Source organism: Rhinopithecus roxellana, chromosome 4 (genome assembly GCF_007565055.1).
Source record: "Rhinopithecus roxellana isolate Shanxi Qingling chromosome 4, ASM756505v1, whole genome shotgun sequence".
NCBI classification, from domain to species: Eukaryota; Metazoa; Chordata; class Mammalia; order Primates; family Cercopithecidae; genus Rhinopithecus; species Rhinopithecus roxellana.
This window is the reverse complement of record NC_044552.1, coordinates 177,590,635-177,606,854: the sequence shown is the minus strand read 5'-3', so window position 1 is coordinate 177,606,854 and position 16,220 is coordinate 177,590,635. Positions and strand designations below refer to the sequence as shown.

The window sequence follows — 16,220 nt, the reverse complement described above, 5'->3', positions numbered from 1 at the left end:
TATTACAAAACGATGAATTCGGAACCATTATACATTGCGCACCTCGAGGTCAATTCTACCGCATTTGCATAGGACAAACTCAATCGTGTCCCAGTGCACATGTGAGTCCAACTGTGAACAGTGACTTAACAGAAGGTTTAGATAAAAATAAGTACAAAACGTTAGAGTCTCTCTACCCTTGGGAATGGGGTAAAAAGTGAATCTCATCACCTCGAACAAAGTCCTGTTACTGGTCCTGAGAACCCAGAACTTTGGAAGCTTACTGTGGCCTCACAACACACTAGAATTTGGTCTGGAAATCAAGCTATAAAAACAAGAGACCATAAGCCATCTATTGACCTAAATTCCAGTCTGATAATTCCTTTGCAAAGTTGTGTAAAGCCCCCTTATATGCTAGTTGTAAGTAAAATAGTTATTAACCCAGATTCCCAAACTATAACCTGTGAAAATTGTAGACTGTTTACTTGCATTGATTCAACTTTTAATTGGCAGCACTGTATTCTACTAGTGAGAGCAAGAGAGGGCACGTGGATCCCTGTGTCCATGGGAGACTTCGCCATCCATCCATATTTTGACTGAAGTATTAAAAGGCATTCTAAATAGATCCAAAAGATTCATTTTTACTTTGATTGCAGTGATTATGGGATTAATTGCAGTCATAGCTATGGCCGCTGTGGCAGAAGTTGCATTGCACTCTTCTGTTCAAACAGTACACTTTGTTAACAATTGGCAAAATATTTTACGAGATTGTGGAATTCACAACCTGGTATTGATCAAAAAGTTGGCAGATCAGATTAATGATCTTAGACAAAATGTCATTTGGATGGGAGATAGGCTCATGAGCTTGGAACATTGTTTTCAGTCACAGTGTGACTGGAATACATCAGATTTTTTTACTACACCCCAAGCCTATAACGAGTCTGAGCATCCCTGGGACATGGTTAGATGCCATCTACAAGGAAGAGAAGATAATCTTACTTTAGATATTTCAAAATTAAAAGAACAAATTTTTTTTTACTATTATTATACTTTAGGTTCTAGGGTACATGTGCATAACGTGCAGGTTTGTTACATATGTATACTTGTGCCATGTTGGTGTCCTTCACCCATCAACTCGTCAGCACCCATCAATTCATCATTTATATCATGTATAACTCCCAATGCAATCCCTCCCACCTCCCCCCTCCCCATGATAGGCCCTGGTGTGTGACGTTCCCCTTCCCGAGTCCAAGTGATCTCATTGTTCAGTTCCCACCTATGAGTGAAAACATGCGGTGTTTGGTTTTCTGTTCTTGTGATAGTTTGCTAAGAATGATGGTTTCCAGCTGCATCCATGTCCCTACAAAGGACGCAAACTCATCCTTTTTTATGGCTGCATAGTATTCCATGGTGTATATGTGCCACATTTTCTTAATCCAGTCTGTCACAGATGGACATTTGGGTTGATTCCAAGTCTTTGCTATTGTGAATAGTGCCACAATAAACATACATGTGCATGTGTCTTTATAGCAGCATGATTTATAATCCTTTGGGTATATACCCAGTAGTGGGATGGCTGGGTTATATGGTACATCTAGTTCTAGATCCTTGAGGAATTGCCATACTGTTTTCCATAATGGTTGAACTAGTTTACAATCTCACCAACAGTGTAAAAGTGCTCCTATTTCTCCACATCCTCTCTAGCACCTGTTGTTTCCTGACTTTTTAATGATTGCCATTCTAACTGGTGTGAGATGGTATCTCATTGTGGTTTTGATTTGCATTTCTCTGATGGCGAGTGATGATGAGCATTTTTTCATGTATCTGTTGGCTGTATGAATGTCTTCTTTTGAGAAATGTCTGTTCATATCCTTTGCCCACTTTTTGATGGGGTTGTTTTTTTCTTGTAAATTTGTTTGAGTTCTTTGTAGATTCTAGAATTAGCCCTTTGTCAGATGAGTAGATTGCAAAAATTTTCTCCCATTCTGTAAGTTGTCTGTTCACTCTGGTGGTAGTTTCTTTTGCTGTGCAGAAGCTCTTTAGTTTAATTAAATCCCATTTGTCAATTTTGGCTTTTGCTGCCATTGCTTTTGGTGTTTTAGACATGAAGTCCTTGCCCATGCCTATGTCCTGAATGGTACTACCTAGGTTTTCTTCTAGGGTTTTTATGGTATTAGGTCTCACATTTAAGTCTCTAATCCATCTTGAATTAATTTTCGTATAAGGAGTAAGGAAAGGATCCAGTTTCAGCTTTCTACTTATGGCTAGTCAATTTTCCCAACACCATTTATTAAATAGGGAATCCTTTCCCCATTTCTTGTTTCTCTCAGGTTTGTCAAAATCAGATGGCTGTAGATGTGTAGTATTATTTCTGAGGACTCTGTTCTGTTCCATTGGTCTATATCTCTGTTTTTGTACCAGTACCATGCTGTTTTGGTTACTGTAGCCTTGTAGTATAGTTTGAAGTCAGGTAGCGTGATGCCTCCAGCTTTGTCCTTTTGACTTAGGATTGTCTTGGCAATGCGGGCTCTTTTTTTGGTTCCATATGAACTTTAAAGCAGATTTTTCCAATTCTGTGAAGAAACTCATTGGTAGCTTGATGGGGATGGCATTGAATCTATAAATAACCTTGGGCAGTATGGCCATTTTCACGATATTGATTCTTCCTATCCGTGAGCATGGTATGTTCTTCCATTTGTTTGTGTCCTCTTTTATTTCACTGAGCAGTGGTTTGTAGTTCTCTTTGAAGAGGTCCTTTACATCCCTTGTAAGTTGGATTCCTAGGTATTTCATTCTCTTTGAAGCAATTGTGAATGGAAGTTCATTCATGATTTGGCTCTCTGTTTGTCTGTTACTGGTGTATAAGAATGCTTGTGATTTTTGCACATTAATTTTGTATCCTGAGACTTTGCTGAAGTTGCTTATCAGCTTAAGGAGATTTTGGGCTGAGACAATGGGGTTTTCTAAATATACAATCATGTCATCTGCAAACAGGGACAATTTGACTTCTTCTTTTCCTAACTGAATACCCTTTATTTCTTTCTCTTGCCTGATTGCCCTAGCCAGAACTTCCAACACTATGTTGAATAGGAGTGGTGAGAGAGGGCATCCCTGTCTTGTGCCAGTTTTCAAAGGGAATGCTTCCAGTTTTTGCCCATTCAGTATGATATTGGCTGTGGGTTTGTCATAAATAGCTCTTATTATTTTGAGGTACGTTCCATCATACCAAATTTATTGAGCGTTTTTAGCATGAAGGGCTGTTGAATTTTGTCAAAAGCCTTCTCTGCATCTATTGAGATAATCATGTGGTTCTTGTCTTTGGTTCTGTTTATATGCTGGATTACGTTTATTGATTTGTGAATGTTGAACCAGCCTTGCATCCCAGGGATGAAGCCCACTTGATCATGGTGGATAAGCTTTTTGATGTGCTGCTGAATCTGGTTTGCCAGTATTTTATTGAAGATTTTTGCATCGATGTTCATCAGGGATATTGGTCTAAAATTCTCTTTTTTTGTTGTGTCTCTGCCAGGCTTTGGTATCAGGATGATGTTGGCCTCATAAAATGAATTAGGGAGGATTCCCTCTTTTTCTATTGATTGGAATAGTTTCCGAAGGAATGGTACCAGCTCCTCCTTGTACCTCTGGTAGAATTCAGCTGTGAATCCATCTGGTCCTGGACTTTTTTTGGTTGGTAGGCTATTAATTATTGCCTCAATTTCAGAGCTTACTATTGGTCTATTCAGGGATTCAACTTCTTCCTGGTTTAGTCTTGGAAGAGTGTAAGTGTCCAGGAAATTATCCATTTCTTCTAGATTTTCTAGTTTATTTGCGTAGGGGTGTTTATAGTATTCTCTGATGGTAGTTTGTATTTTTGTGGGGTCGGTGGTGGTATCCCCTTTATCATTTTTATGGCGTCTATTTGATTCTTCTCTCTTTTCTTCTTTATTAGTTTTGCTAGCGGTCTGTCAATTTTGTTGATTTTTTTCAAGAAACCAACTCCTGGATTCATTGATTTTTTGGAGAGTTTTTTGTGTCTCTACCTCCTTCAGTTCTGCTCTGATCTTAGTTATTTCTTGCCTTCTGCTAGCTTTTGAATGTGTTTGCTCCTGCCTCTCTAGTTCTTTTAATTGTGATGTTAGAGTGTCAATTTTAGATCGTTCCAGCTTTCTCTTGTGGGCATTTAGTGCTATAAATTTCCCTCTACACACTGCTTTAAATGTGTCCCAGAGATTCTGGTATGTTGTATCTTTGTTCTCATTGGTTTCAAAGAACATCTTTATTTCTGCCTTCATTTTGTTATGTACCCAGTAGTCATTCAGGAGCAGGTTGTTCAGTTTCCATGTAGTTGAGCGGTTTTGATTGAGTTTCTTAGTCCTGAGTTCTAGTTTGATTGCACTGTGGTCTGAGAGACAGTTTGTTATAATTTCTGTGTTTTTACATTTGCTGAAGAGTGCTTTACTTCCAATTATGTGGTCAATTTTGGAATAAGTGCGATGTGGTGCTGAGAAGAATGTATATTCTGTTGATTTGGGGTGGAGAGTTCTATAGATGTCTATTAAGTCCACTTGGTGCAGAGATGAGTTCAATTCCTGGATATCCTTGTTAACTTTCTGTCTCGTTGATCTGTCTAATGTTGACAGTGGAGTGTTGAAGTCTCCCATTATTATTGTAGGGGAGTCTAAGTCTCTCTGTAAGTCTCTAAGGACTTGCTTTATGAATCTGGGTGCTCCTGTATTGGGTGCATATATATTTAGGATAGTTAGCTCTTCCTGTTGAATTGATCCCTTTACCATTATGTAATGGCCTTCTTTGTCTCTTTTGATCTTTGATGGTTTAAAGTCTGTTTTATCAGAGACTAGGATTGCAACCCCTGCTTTTTTTTGTTCTCCATTTGCTTGGTAGATCTTCCTCCATCCCTTTGTTTTGAGCCTATGTATGTCTCTGCATGTGAGATGGGTCTCCTGAATACAGCAGACTGATGGGTCTTGACTCTTTATCCAGTTTGCCAGTCTGTGTCTTTTAATTGGAGCATTTAGTCCATTAACATTTAAGGTTAATATTGTTATGTGTGAACTTGATCCTGCCATTATGATATTGACTGGTTATTTTGCTCGTTAGTTGATGCAGTTTCCTCCTAGCCTCGATGATCTTTACATTTTGGCATGTTTTTGCAATGGCTGGTACCGGTTGTTCCTTTCCATGTTTAGGGCTTCCTTCAGGGTCTCTTGTAAGGCGGGCCTGGTGGTGACAAAATCTCTAAGCATTTGCTTATCTGTAAAGGATTTTATTTCTCCTTCACTGATGAAACTTAGTTTGGCTGGATATGAAATTCTGGGTTTAACATTCTTTTCTTTAAGAATGTTGAATATTGGCCCCCACTCTCTTCTGGCTTGTAGAGTTTCTGCCGAGAGATCTGCTATTAGTCTGATGGGCTTCCCTTTGTGGGTAACCCGACCTTTCTCTCTGGCTGCCCTTAAGATTTTTTCCTTCATTTCAACTTTGGTGAATCTGGCAATTACGTGTCTTGGAGTTGCTCTTCTGGAGGAGTATCTTTGTGGTGTTCTCTGTATTTCCTGAATTTGAATGTTGGCCTGCCCTACTAGGTTGGGGAAGTTCTCCTGGATGATATCCTAAAGAGCATTTTCCAACTTGGTTCCATTTTCCCCCTCACTTTCAGGTACCCCAATCAGACATAGATTTGGTCTTTTTACATAATCCCATACTTCTTGCAGGCTTTGTTCATTTCTTTTTCTTCTTTTTTCTTTTGGTTTCTCTTCTCGTTTCATTTCATTCATTTGATCCTCAATCGCTGATACTCTTTCTTCCAGTTGATCGAGTCGGTTACTGAAGCTTGTGCATTTGTCACGTATTTCTCGTGTCATGGTTTTCATCTCTGTCATTTCGTTTATGACCTTCTCTGCATTAATTATTCTAGCCGTCAATTCTTCCACTCTTTTTTCAAGATTTTTAGTTTCTTTGCGCTGGGTACGTAATTCCTCCTTTAGCTCTGAGAAGTTTGATGGACTGAAGCCTTCTTCTCTCATCTCGTCAAAGTCATTCTCTGACCAGCTTTGATCCGTTGCTGGCGATGAGCTGCGCTCCTTTGCAGGGGGAGATGCACTCTTATTTTTTGAATTTCCAGCTTTTCTGCCCTGCTTTTTCCCCATCTTTGTGGTTTTATCTGCCTCTGGTCTTTGATGATGGTGATGTACTGATGGGGTTTTGGTATAGGTGTCCTTCCTGTTTGATAGTTTTCCTTCTAACAGTCAGGACCCTCAGCTGTAGGTCTGTTGGAGATTGCTTGAGGTCCACTCCAGACCCTGTTTGCCTGGGTATCAGCAGCAGAGGTTGCAGAAGATAGAATATTGCTGAACAGTGAGTGTACCTGTATGATTCTTACTTTGGAAGCTTCCTCTCAGGGGTGTACTCCACCCTGTGAGGTGTGGGGTGTCAGATTGCCCCTAGTGGGGGATGTCTCCCAGTTAGGCTACTCAGAGGTCAGGGACCCACTTGAGCAGGCAGTCTGTCCGTTCTCAGATCTCAACCTCCGTGTTGGGAGATCCACTGCTCTCTTCAAAGCTGTCAGACAGAGTTGTTTGCGTCTGTACAGGTTTCTGCTGCTTTTTTTGTTGTTGTTTAGCTGTGCCCTGTCCCCAGAGGTGGAGTCTACAGAGACAGGCAGGTTTCCTTGAGCTGCTGTGAGCTCCACCCAGTTTGAGCTTCCCAGCGGCTTTGTTTACCTACTTAAGCCTCAGCAATGGCGGGCGCCCCTCCCCCAGCCTCGCTGATGCCTTGCGGATAGATCGCAGACTGCTGTGCTAGCAATGAGGGAGGCTCCATGGCCATGGGGCCCTCCTGGCCAGATGTGGGCTATAATCTCCTGGTGTGCCCGTTTGCTTAAAGTGCAGTATTGGGGTGGGAGTTACCCGATTTTCCAGGTGTTGTGTGTCTCAGTTCCCCTGGCTAGGAAAAGGGATTCCCTTCCCCTTGCGCTTCCCAGGTGAGACGATGCCTCGCCCTGCTTCAGCTCTCACTGGTCGGGCTGCAGCAGCTGACCAGCACCGATTGTCCGGCACTCCCTAGTGAGATGACCCCAGTACCTCAGTTGAAACTGCAGAAATCGGCCGGGCGCGGTGGCTCAAGCCTGTAATCCCAGCACTTTGGGAGGCTGAGACGGGCGGATCACAAGGTCAGGAGATCAAGACCATCCTGGCTAACATAGTGAAACCCTGTCTCTACTAAAAACTACAAAAAACTAGCCGGGTGAGGTGGCAGGCGCCTGTAGTCCCAGCTACTCGGGAGGCTGAGGCAGGAGAATGGCGTGAGCCCGGGAAGCGGAGCTTGCAGTGAGCTGAGATCCGGCCACTGCACTCCAGCCTGGGCGACAGAGTGAGACTCCGTCACCAAAAAAAAAAAAAAAAGAAAGAAACTGCAGAAATCACCGGTCTTCTGTGTCGCTCGCGCTGGGAGTTGGAGACTGGAGCTGTTCCTATTCGGCCATCTTGCTCCGCCCCCCCAGAACAAATTTTTTTGAGGCATCAAAAGCCCATTTAAATTTGGTGCCAGGATCTGAGGCAATCGCAGAAGCTGCTGATGGCCTTGCAAATCTTAACCCGGTCACTTGGGTTAAAACTATCAGAAGTTCCACTATTGTAAATCTCGTATTAATCCTGGTGTGCCTGTTCTGTCTGCTGTTAGTCTGCAGGTGTACCCAGCATCTCCGAAGAGATGGCGACCAGCGAGAATGGGCCATGATGACGATGGCGGTTTTATCAAAAAGAAAAGGGGGAAATGAGGGGAAAAGAAAGAGATCAAATTGTTGCTGTGTCTATGTAGAAAAGGAAGACATAAGAAACTCCATTTTGATCTGTACTAAGAAAAATTGTTCTGCTTTGAGATGCTGTTAATCTGTAACTTTAGCCCCAACACTGTGCTCACAAAAACATGTGCTGTATTGAATCAAGGTTTAGTGGACTTAGGGCTGTGCAGGATGTGCCTTGTTAACAATATGTTTGCAGGCAGTATGCCTGGTAAAAGTCATCACCATTCTCCATTCTCTATTAACCAGGGACACAATGCACTGCAGAAAGCCGCAGGGACCTCTGCCCAAGAAAGCCTGGGTATTGTCCAAGGTCTCCCCCGACAGAGACAGTCTGAGATATGGCCTTGTGGGAAAGGAAAGATGTTACATCCCCCAGCCTGACACTCGTGAAGGGTCTGTGCTGAGGAGTAGTAGTGAAAGAGGGAGGCCTCTTTGCAGTTCAGATAAGGGGAAGGTTTCCGTCTCCTGCTCGTCCCTGGGAATGAAATGTCTCAGTGTAAAGCTGACCATGAGATAGGAGAAAACCGCCCTGTGGCTAGAGGCGAGATACGCTGGCAGCAATACTGCTATGTTACTCTTTGCTACATTGAGATGTTTGTGTAAAGGGAAACATAAATCTAGCCTACAATGCACATCCAGGCACTGTACCTTTCCTTGACTACTCATGATGTAATGGCTCACTAGGTGCCAAAGGAAGTTTATGGCTATCAGACAACCGCCTGCTTAGATACCAGGCACTACTCCTTGAGGGACCAGTGCTTCAAATATGAATGTGTGCAGCCCTCAACCCTGCCACTTTTCTTCCAGAGGATGGGGAACCAATCGGGCATGACTGTCAACAAATTATAGTCCAGACTTATGCTGCCTGAGATGATCTCTTAGAAATCCCCTTAGCTAATCCTGACCCTAACCTATATACCAATGGAATTTCATTTGTGGAGAATGGGATACGAAGGGCAGGTTATGCCATAGTTAGTGATGTAACCGTACTTGAAAGTAAGCCTCTTGCCCTAGGGACCAGCACCCAGTTAGGAGAACTAGTGACACATACCCAAGCCTTAGAACTGGGAAAGGGAAAAAGAATAAATATGTATACAGATAGCAAGTGTACTTATCTAATCCTACATGCCCATGCTGCAATATGGAAAGAAAGGGAGTTCCTAACCTCTGGGGGAACCCCCATTAAATACCACAAGGAAATCATGGACTTATTGCACATGGTGCAAAAACCCAAGGAAGTGGCAGTCTTACACTGCCAAAGCCATCAAAAAGGGGAAGGAGAGGGGAGAACAGCAGCATAAGTGGCTAGCAGAGGCAGGGAAAGACCAGCAGAAAGGAAAGAGAAAGAGAAAGTCAGAGAGAGAGACAGAGAGAGGAAGAGACAGAGACAAAGAGGGAGTCAGAAAGAGAGAGACAAAGAAGTCAAAGAGAAAGAAAGAGAGATGGAAGTAGTAAAGAAAAAACAGTGTGCCCTATTCCTTTAAGAGCCAGGGTACATTTAAAACCTATAATTGATCATTGAAGGTCTTCTCTGTAACCCTATAACACACCAATATCACCTTGTCAGTGTAAACAAGAGTGTAACCTGAAAGCACTGAGGCCACTGACAACCCGTAGCCTTCCAATCAAAAATCCTTAACCCAGCAGGTTTCCTAACAGGGGATCTAAATCTTAATTAATTACCCATACAAAGGTCCAACCAAATCTAGGAGGAACTCCCTTCAGGACAGGAGAATAGATGGTTCCTCCCCTGGCAATTAAGGAAAAAAGACACAATGGGTATTCAGTAAATAAGAAAACTCTTGTAGAAGCAGAGTTAGGAAAATTGCCTAGTAATTGGTCTGCTCAAATGTGCCAGTTGTTTGTACTCAGCCAAACCTTAAAGTACTTACAGAATCAGGAAGGAGCCATCTATACCAATTCTAAGTTAATATGGGCTGAACAAGGTCTTATTAACAGCAAAGAAGAATTGAAATCCCAAACTTACAAGGTTTCCAACAAAAGTAAAGTTTGCTAAAAGTGAACAGTGTAAACATATATTATCCTAACTTCTAACCTTGTGGAAATCAGACCCTATCAGTACCCCTCAAAGCTCAAGTCTGTCAGTGCAGAACCATACAATTAATACCCCTACTTATAGGGTTAGGGATGGCTACTGCTACAGGAACCAGAATAGCCAGTTTATCTACTTCATTATCCTACTACCACACACTCTCAAAGGATTTCTCAGACAGTTTGCAAGAAGTAACGAAATCTATCCTTACTCTACAATCCCAAATAGACTTTTTGGCAGCAGTGACTCTCCAAAACTGCCAAGGCCTAGACCTCCTTACTGCTGAGAAGAGAGGACTCTGCACCTTCTTAGGAGAAGAGTGTTGTTTTTACACTAACCAGTCAGGGCTAGTACAAGATGCTGCCCGGCAATACAGGAAAAAGCTTCTGAAATCAGACAACGCCTTTCAAAGTCTTATACCAACCTCTGGAGTTGGGCAGCATGGCTTCTCCCCTTTCTAGGTCCCATGGTAGCCATCTTGCTCTTACTCACCTTGGACCCTGTATTTTTAACCTGGTCAAATTTGTTTCCTCTAGAATCGAGGCCATCAAGCTACAGATGGTCTTACAAATGGAACCCCAAATGAGCTCAACTAACAACTTCTACCGACGACCCCTGGAACGAACTGCTGGCCCTTCCACTGGCCTAAAGAGTTCCTCTGGAGGACACTACAACTGCAGGGTCCCTTCTTCACCCCAATCCAGCAGGAATTAGCTAGAGCGGTCATCACCCAATTCCCAGCAGCAGTTAGGGTGTCCTGTTTAGAGGGGGGATTGAGAGGTGACAATGTGCTAGCAGCCCTTACTCGCTCTTGGCGCCTCCTCGGCCTTGGCATATGCTCTGGCCGCACTCGAGGGGCTCTTCAGCCCACTGCAGTGCTGTGAGGGCCCCTCTCCAGGACCGGCCGAGGCCAGAGCCTCTGCTCATGGGAAAGTGGGAAGAGAGAGGTGCAGGCGGGAGCTGGAGTTGTGTGTGGCGCTTATGGGCCAGTGTGGATTCCAGGTGAGTGTGGGCTCAGCAAGGCCGGCACTTGGCCCTGGCCGGCACGTGCTGAGCTTGATTGGAGGCTGAATCCCATGTGTGGACCGCCTTTCCCTCTTTGTGGTATCGCTGGCCACAATAACAGGTCTCTGTCTCTTTCTCGCTTCCCTTCTTTTCCTCTTGATTGTCTGGAATGAGTTCCCTCTGGGCTGCTGGAGTGCCCCAGCTTAGGTGCCGCAAAATCCCACAGTGAGTGCCAGTGAGAGGTGAAGCCGGCTGAGCTTCTGGGTCGTGTGGGTACTTGGAGAACTTTTCTGTCTAGCTAAAGGATTGTAAACGCACCAATCAGCACTCTGTAAAAATGGACCAATCAGCGCTCTATAAAATGGACCATTGGTGGGACATGGGTGGGGCCAAATAAGGGAATAAAAGCTGGCCACCCGAGCCAGCAGCAGCAACCCACTTGGGTTGCCTTTCACACTGTGGAAGGTTTGTTCTTTTGCTCTTCACAATAAATCTTGCTGCTGCTCACTCTTTGGGTTCGCACTCCTTTATGAGCTGTAACACTCACGGTGAGGGTCTGTGGCTTCGCTCCTGAAGCCAGCGAGACCACGAGCCCACCAGAAGAAGGAAACTCCAACACATTTGAACATCTGAAGGAACAGACTCCAGACGCACCATCTTTAAGAGCTGTAACACTCACTGTAAAGGTCTGCAGCTTCACTCCTTAAGTCAGCGAGACCACAAACCCACCTGAAGGAAGAAACTCTGGACACATCTGAACATCTGAAGGAATAAACTGTGGACACACTGTCTTTTGGAGCTATAACACTCACCGTGAGGGTCATTGATTTCATTGTTGAAGTCAGCAAGACCAAGAACCCACCGGAAGGAACCAATTCCGGACGCACTGCCCTCCCCACTCGACTGAACAGCTCTCGGTATCTCAAATTCATCATGCTCCAGACTTTTGCTCATGTGGTGCCTTCATTTCCAACATTCCCGCTTTTCCAACATTGGCTTTCCCTTAGCTCATTTCCAACATTGACCTTCCCTTAGCTCAACTGCTAAGGTCTTACATCCAGGTGCCACCTCTTTTGCCTTCTTCAGGAAGCCTTTTTTTTTTTTTTTTTTTTTGAGACAGGGTTTCACTCTGTTGCCCAGGTTGGAATGCAGTGACACACTCACAGCTCATTGCAGCCTCAATCTCCCAGCTCTGGCAGTAAACAGATGGGCCTCTCTGGACCCCAGTTTCCAGAAGTTGAACATCAAGACAATAGCTCTCAATTCCCTACATTTGTTAGGATTGTATGAGGGGTCCTTCCAGTGCTGTCCTAGTATGGTACTTGGCTAATGGAAAACCAATCTCTGTAACTTGGACTAGTTTTATTCCCACCTTATTTGGGAATTATGGGAATATAAAGTTATAAGACTGTAAAAATATAAAGTTAACAATCTGACCCTCACTTGGGAATTATAAAATTACAATCTGATATCCACTTTACTTGGAAATTATGGTCAGCCCTCTGTATCCTCAATCAACCTGGGACTGACAATATTTGAAAAAATTAAAAATAATCGTAGAAATAAGAAAGTACAGTGTAACATCTATTTACATAGCATTTACATTGTATTAGGTATTATAAGTACAGCAGTCCTGGAATAACATCATTTCATCATTTTGCTCAGTGGTTTTCTTATAATGCTGAGGAAAAAAATAGATTTCTGATTGGGTCCACTGTCACGTTTTGTCCGTGTCTGTGGATTTTCTCTCTGTCTTCCAGTCTTCTGTCACATCCCAAAGCCGTGCAGTGCACTTCAGGTGAAATTGCATCTACATGGTCTGAGTGTGAGTGTGGGTATGTGGGAGTGCGCCCTATGAGGCATGGTATCCTACCCTGCCTGGTGCCCTGAGTTGGAATAAGCCGGTAAAAATCATCTCACTTTTACTAAGCTTTATTTTTCTCTAAGCTGGGGGATAGGGAGTGCTTTTTAAAAAGAAAAACTTTTTTTTTTTTTTTCTTTGAGACAGAGCTGTGCTCTGTCGCCCAGGCTAGAGTACAGTGGCATGACCTTGGCTCACTGCAACCTCTGTCTCCTGGGTTCAAGCGATTGTCCTGCCTCAGCCTCCTGAGTAGCTGGGAATACAGGCACGTGTCACCACACCCAGCCAATTTTCTGCATTTTTAGTTGCGATGTGCTTTCACCATGTTGGCCAAGCTGGTCTTGAACTCCTGGCCTCAAGTGATCTGCCCACCTCAGCCTCCCAAAGTGCTGGGATTATAGGCGTGAGCCAAAATCTTTTCTTAAATGTATGCATGGCTCACACTTATTTCAATTTTTAATATTAGAAGGGTTTTGGTCTTTATTTATAAGTTTAGGAGCGATTTTGTGACCACAGATATGTTGTAGGAACTTCACTCATATCAATTAGCTTGTGGTCAAACTAGTTTCCTTACAGTCATTTGGCTTAAAGTTTCAGTTTCCAAGAACCCCTCCACAATGTTAGGTGAGGACTTAGGGAATATAGGTGATATGCCAATACTTTTTTTTTTTTTTTTTTCCACCAAGGACTTGAGCATCTGTGGACGTGGTTCCCCTGGATGGGCCCTGGAACCAATCAGGACTATAAAATCCTTTTAAGGTTTTAAGAAGACCATTGTTATCTCTGTGCTCTGAGGAGATAGAGCACTGACGAAGCCCCGCAAGCTCACCGAGATTAAGTGCCCCTGCCTAAAGTTACAAAGCCTCTTATCCTCAGGCCACCTCCAGTACAGTAAATCCAAGCCCTTCCGTCTAAACTTGCCGCCCTGAGTACCAAGGGTCACCTCAGCCTTTCAGGCTGAAAGGAGGGAGGCAAAGTCTCAGGGCAGGGTCTGAGCCCCATTCCGCACCCCACCCTCTGTCTGGTACAGCCAACCAAACCAAAGTGCCCCAAGCCGTGACATCCCGGCCGGCGCTCCCAGGCCCCCGCCCTCCGCACGTCACGGCCGCCGGGTGCAGTGCCCCCTAGGGGTCCCTGCGGACGAGGAGGAAGCGCCAGGTTCTTCCAGCTGCCGCCAGCTCGCCTGGCACGCGCCACGCCGCCATCGGCAGCCGCAGCTCCGTGTCCCCTGAGGACCCGCCGCCTCGCGCCATGGGCACGCGCCTGCCACTCGTCCTGCGCCAGCTCCGCCGCCCGCCCCATCCCCCGGGCCCGCCGCTCCGCCTCCGTGTGCCCTGTCGCGCCAGCAGCGGCGGCGGCCGCGGAGGCGGCAGCGGTGGCCGGGAGGACCTGCTTGGACAGCGGCGGCTGCTGGATGGCCAGACCCGGAGCAGCCGCAGCCCCGGCGGACGAACGCCCGCGGCGCGGGACTCGATCGTCAGGTGAGTGTCGGGTCTGGCCCCTGGCTCGGTCTCCAGCGGCTGCGGTCCCGACCTAGGGGCGGAGCGCCCGGGGCCGCCGTGGGGAGCGGGGCGCGGGGCTGCCGAGTGTTTGGTGCCAACTCGTTAGGGGCGCCGGGCGGTGTGTCGGGAAATGCGGGCTTGGGGACTGCGGCCGGGCGCGCTGGCGGAGAACCGGGGATCCAGGACCCGACCCGGCCCGCAGCGCAGGCAGGCGTGGGCATCCCCGATGGACGCCGAGCGGCATGGACCGCACGTCCGACTCCACGTGCGCAGCCGGCCTCCGGCTCTGATGCAATGGCGCCTGGCGCCACCCAGACGGTAAAGGGGCGGTGCGGCTGGGGCGGAAAGCGGGGGAGGGGGCGAGAAGGAGGAGGAAGGCGGGGCTGCGGCTCCGTGCGCCGGCTGGCCTGGGGTTCCGGGCGGGCAAGCGGGGCTCGGGAGAGGCGGGCTCGGGCCCAGCGCCGCCCGCACGAACCTCCCTGGTGTTGTGCGCCCCTCCCCGCGCGCCGCCCCTCCCCGCGCACCGCCCCTCCCCGCGCCCGGTCCCTCCTGCCGGGCTGGGGTCTGTGGCTGACGTCCGCTTTTCCCGGAACGGTAAATGTGGAGCCGGGGTAGTCGGAGAGGTCTCATCGCTGGTTTCCAGCTCCGCCTCGCAGCGCGCACGGAGTCCCCGCGCAGCTGAGTTTGCAGGGTTCTCTGCGGACCCAGAGCGAACTGGGAGCCCTGGACCGGGCCTTTCCCGTCCCAGTCCCAGCCCCTGGGCCCCAGCCTTCCCCGCCCTCGCCGAGAGTGGCGCCCAGGTCTCGGGCCTTGCAGGGCGAGCCCCTCGGGACAACCTGGAGGTGGCGAGAAAGCCCCTTCCGCCTCCCTCCGAACTGAGATTAGGAACGAATTCCAGGATGCGGTTTCCCCAGCAAGCGGCCCACCTCCTCCATTCACATCCTCTTCCCTTTCCCTCTAGCCTTCTTTCTTAAGGTCATTGCCTGCTTGCCTTTCTTTCTGCCTTTCCTTCCTCCCTCTGCTCTCCCATTTTCCTCCCCACTTCCCTTCTCCCCTGCCTCAGTAGTAAAATACGTTTCCTAGGCTCTTTATTATGTGGCGGATGATTTTAAGGGGGCGTTCATTTAGTTTGCCTTGTTCTCTGTCTTCTTTTTCTTTTTGTTTTAGAAATGGAATCTCCCTCTGTTGCTCAGGCTGGAGTTCAGTGGGCAGCCTCCGCCTCCTGGGCTCAAGCGATCCTCCCACCTTAGCCACCAGAGTAACTGGGACCACAGGTGTGCGCTCCCATGCCCGGATAATTTTATTTTGTTTTTGTAGAGACAGGGTCTCACTCTGTTATCAAGGCTGGTCTGGAACTCCTGGGCTCAAGTCATCGTCCCCGCCCCCAAAGCGCTGGGATTAATTACACGCCAGGTCATTAGGTTTTAACCTGCACGTTGCGGAGACTCATCTTACCAGTTAGTCTGAGGCCAGGATAGGCGGCAAAAAACACCCCCTCCCGTCATGCTGTTTTATTTTCTAGGTAACACTGATTATTACCTGAAACTTCCTTGTTTGCTCATTTCTTGTCTGTCTCACCCGCCTGGAATATGAGCTTCGTGAAAGACAGCTGTCTCTTTGGTGTTACATCCTAGGTCCTGGAGAGAGTGCCCAGCATGTAATAGGCATTTGTGAAATGGTTACAGAAGGAATGCATGAAGATGTGGGGTCATCTGTGGGTTTTATTCATACGTTTTTGTTTTTTTTTTTTTTTGGAAACGGAGTCTTGCTCTGTCGCCCAGGCTGGAGTACAATGGCACGATCTTGGCTCACCGCAACCTCCACCTCCCAGGTTCAAGGGATTCTCCTGCTTCAGCCTCCCGAGTAGCTAGGATCACAGGAGCGCGCCAGCACGCCTGGCTAATTTTTGTATTTTGAGTAGAGACAGGATGTCTCACCATGGTGGCCAGGCTGGTCTCGAACTCCTGACCTCAGGTGATCTGACTGCCTCAGCCTCCC

General features: G+C 46.7%; 1 protein-coding gene across 4 annotated transcripts in view; it reads left to right on the top strand.

Annotated features, from left to right (window-relative positions):
- The first annotated feature begins 13,841 nt into the window (after positions 1–13,841).
- MTHFD1L (methylenetetrahydrofolate dehydrogenase (NADP+ dependent) 1 like) overlaps positions 13,842–16,220 on the top strand; it is a 235,102-nt gene continuing 232,723 nt past the window's right edge. For 2 of the 4 annotated variants that reach the window (XM_030929150.1, XM_030929149.1), the window contains exon 1: positions 13,842–14,201. In XM_030929150.1, coding sequence (XP_030785010.1) covers positions 13,972–14,201 — 230 coding nt within the window. In that variant the 5' untranslated portion in view covers positions 13,842–13,971. The remainder of the gene's footprint in view (positions 14,202–16,220) is intronic. The other 2 variants (XM_030929151.1, XM_030929152.1) reach the window with 1 other exon arrangement.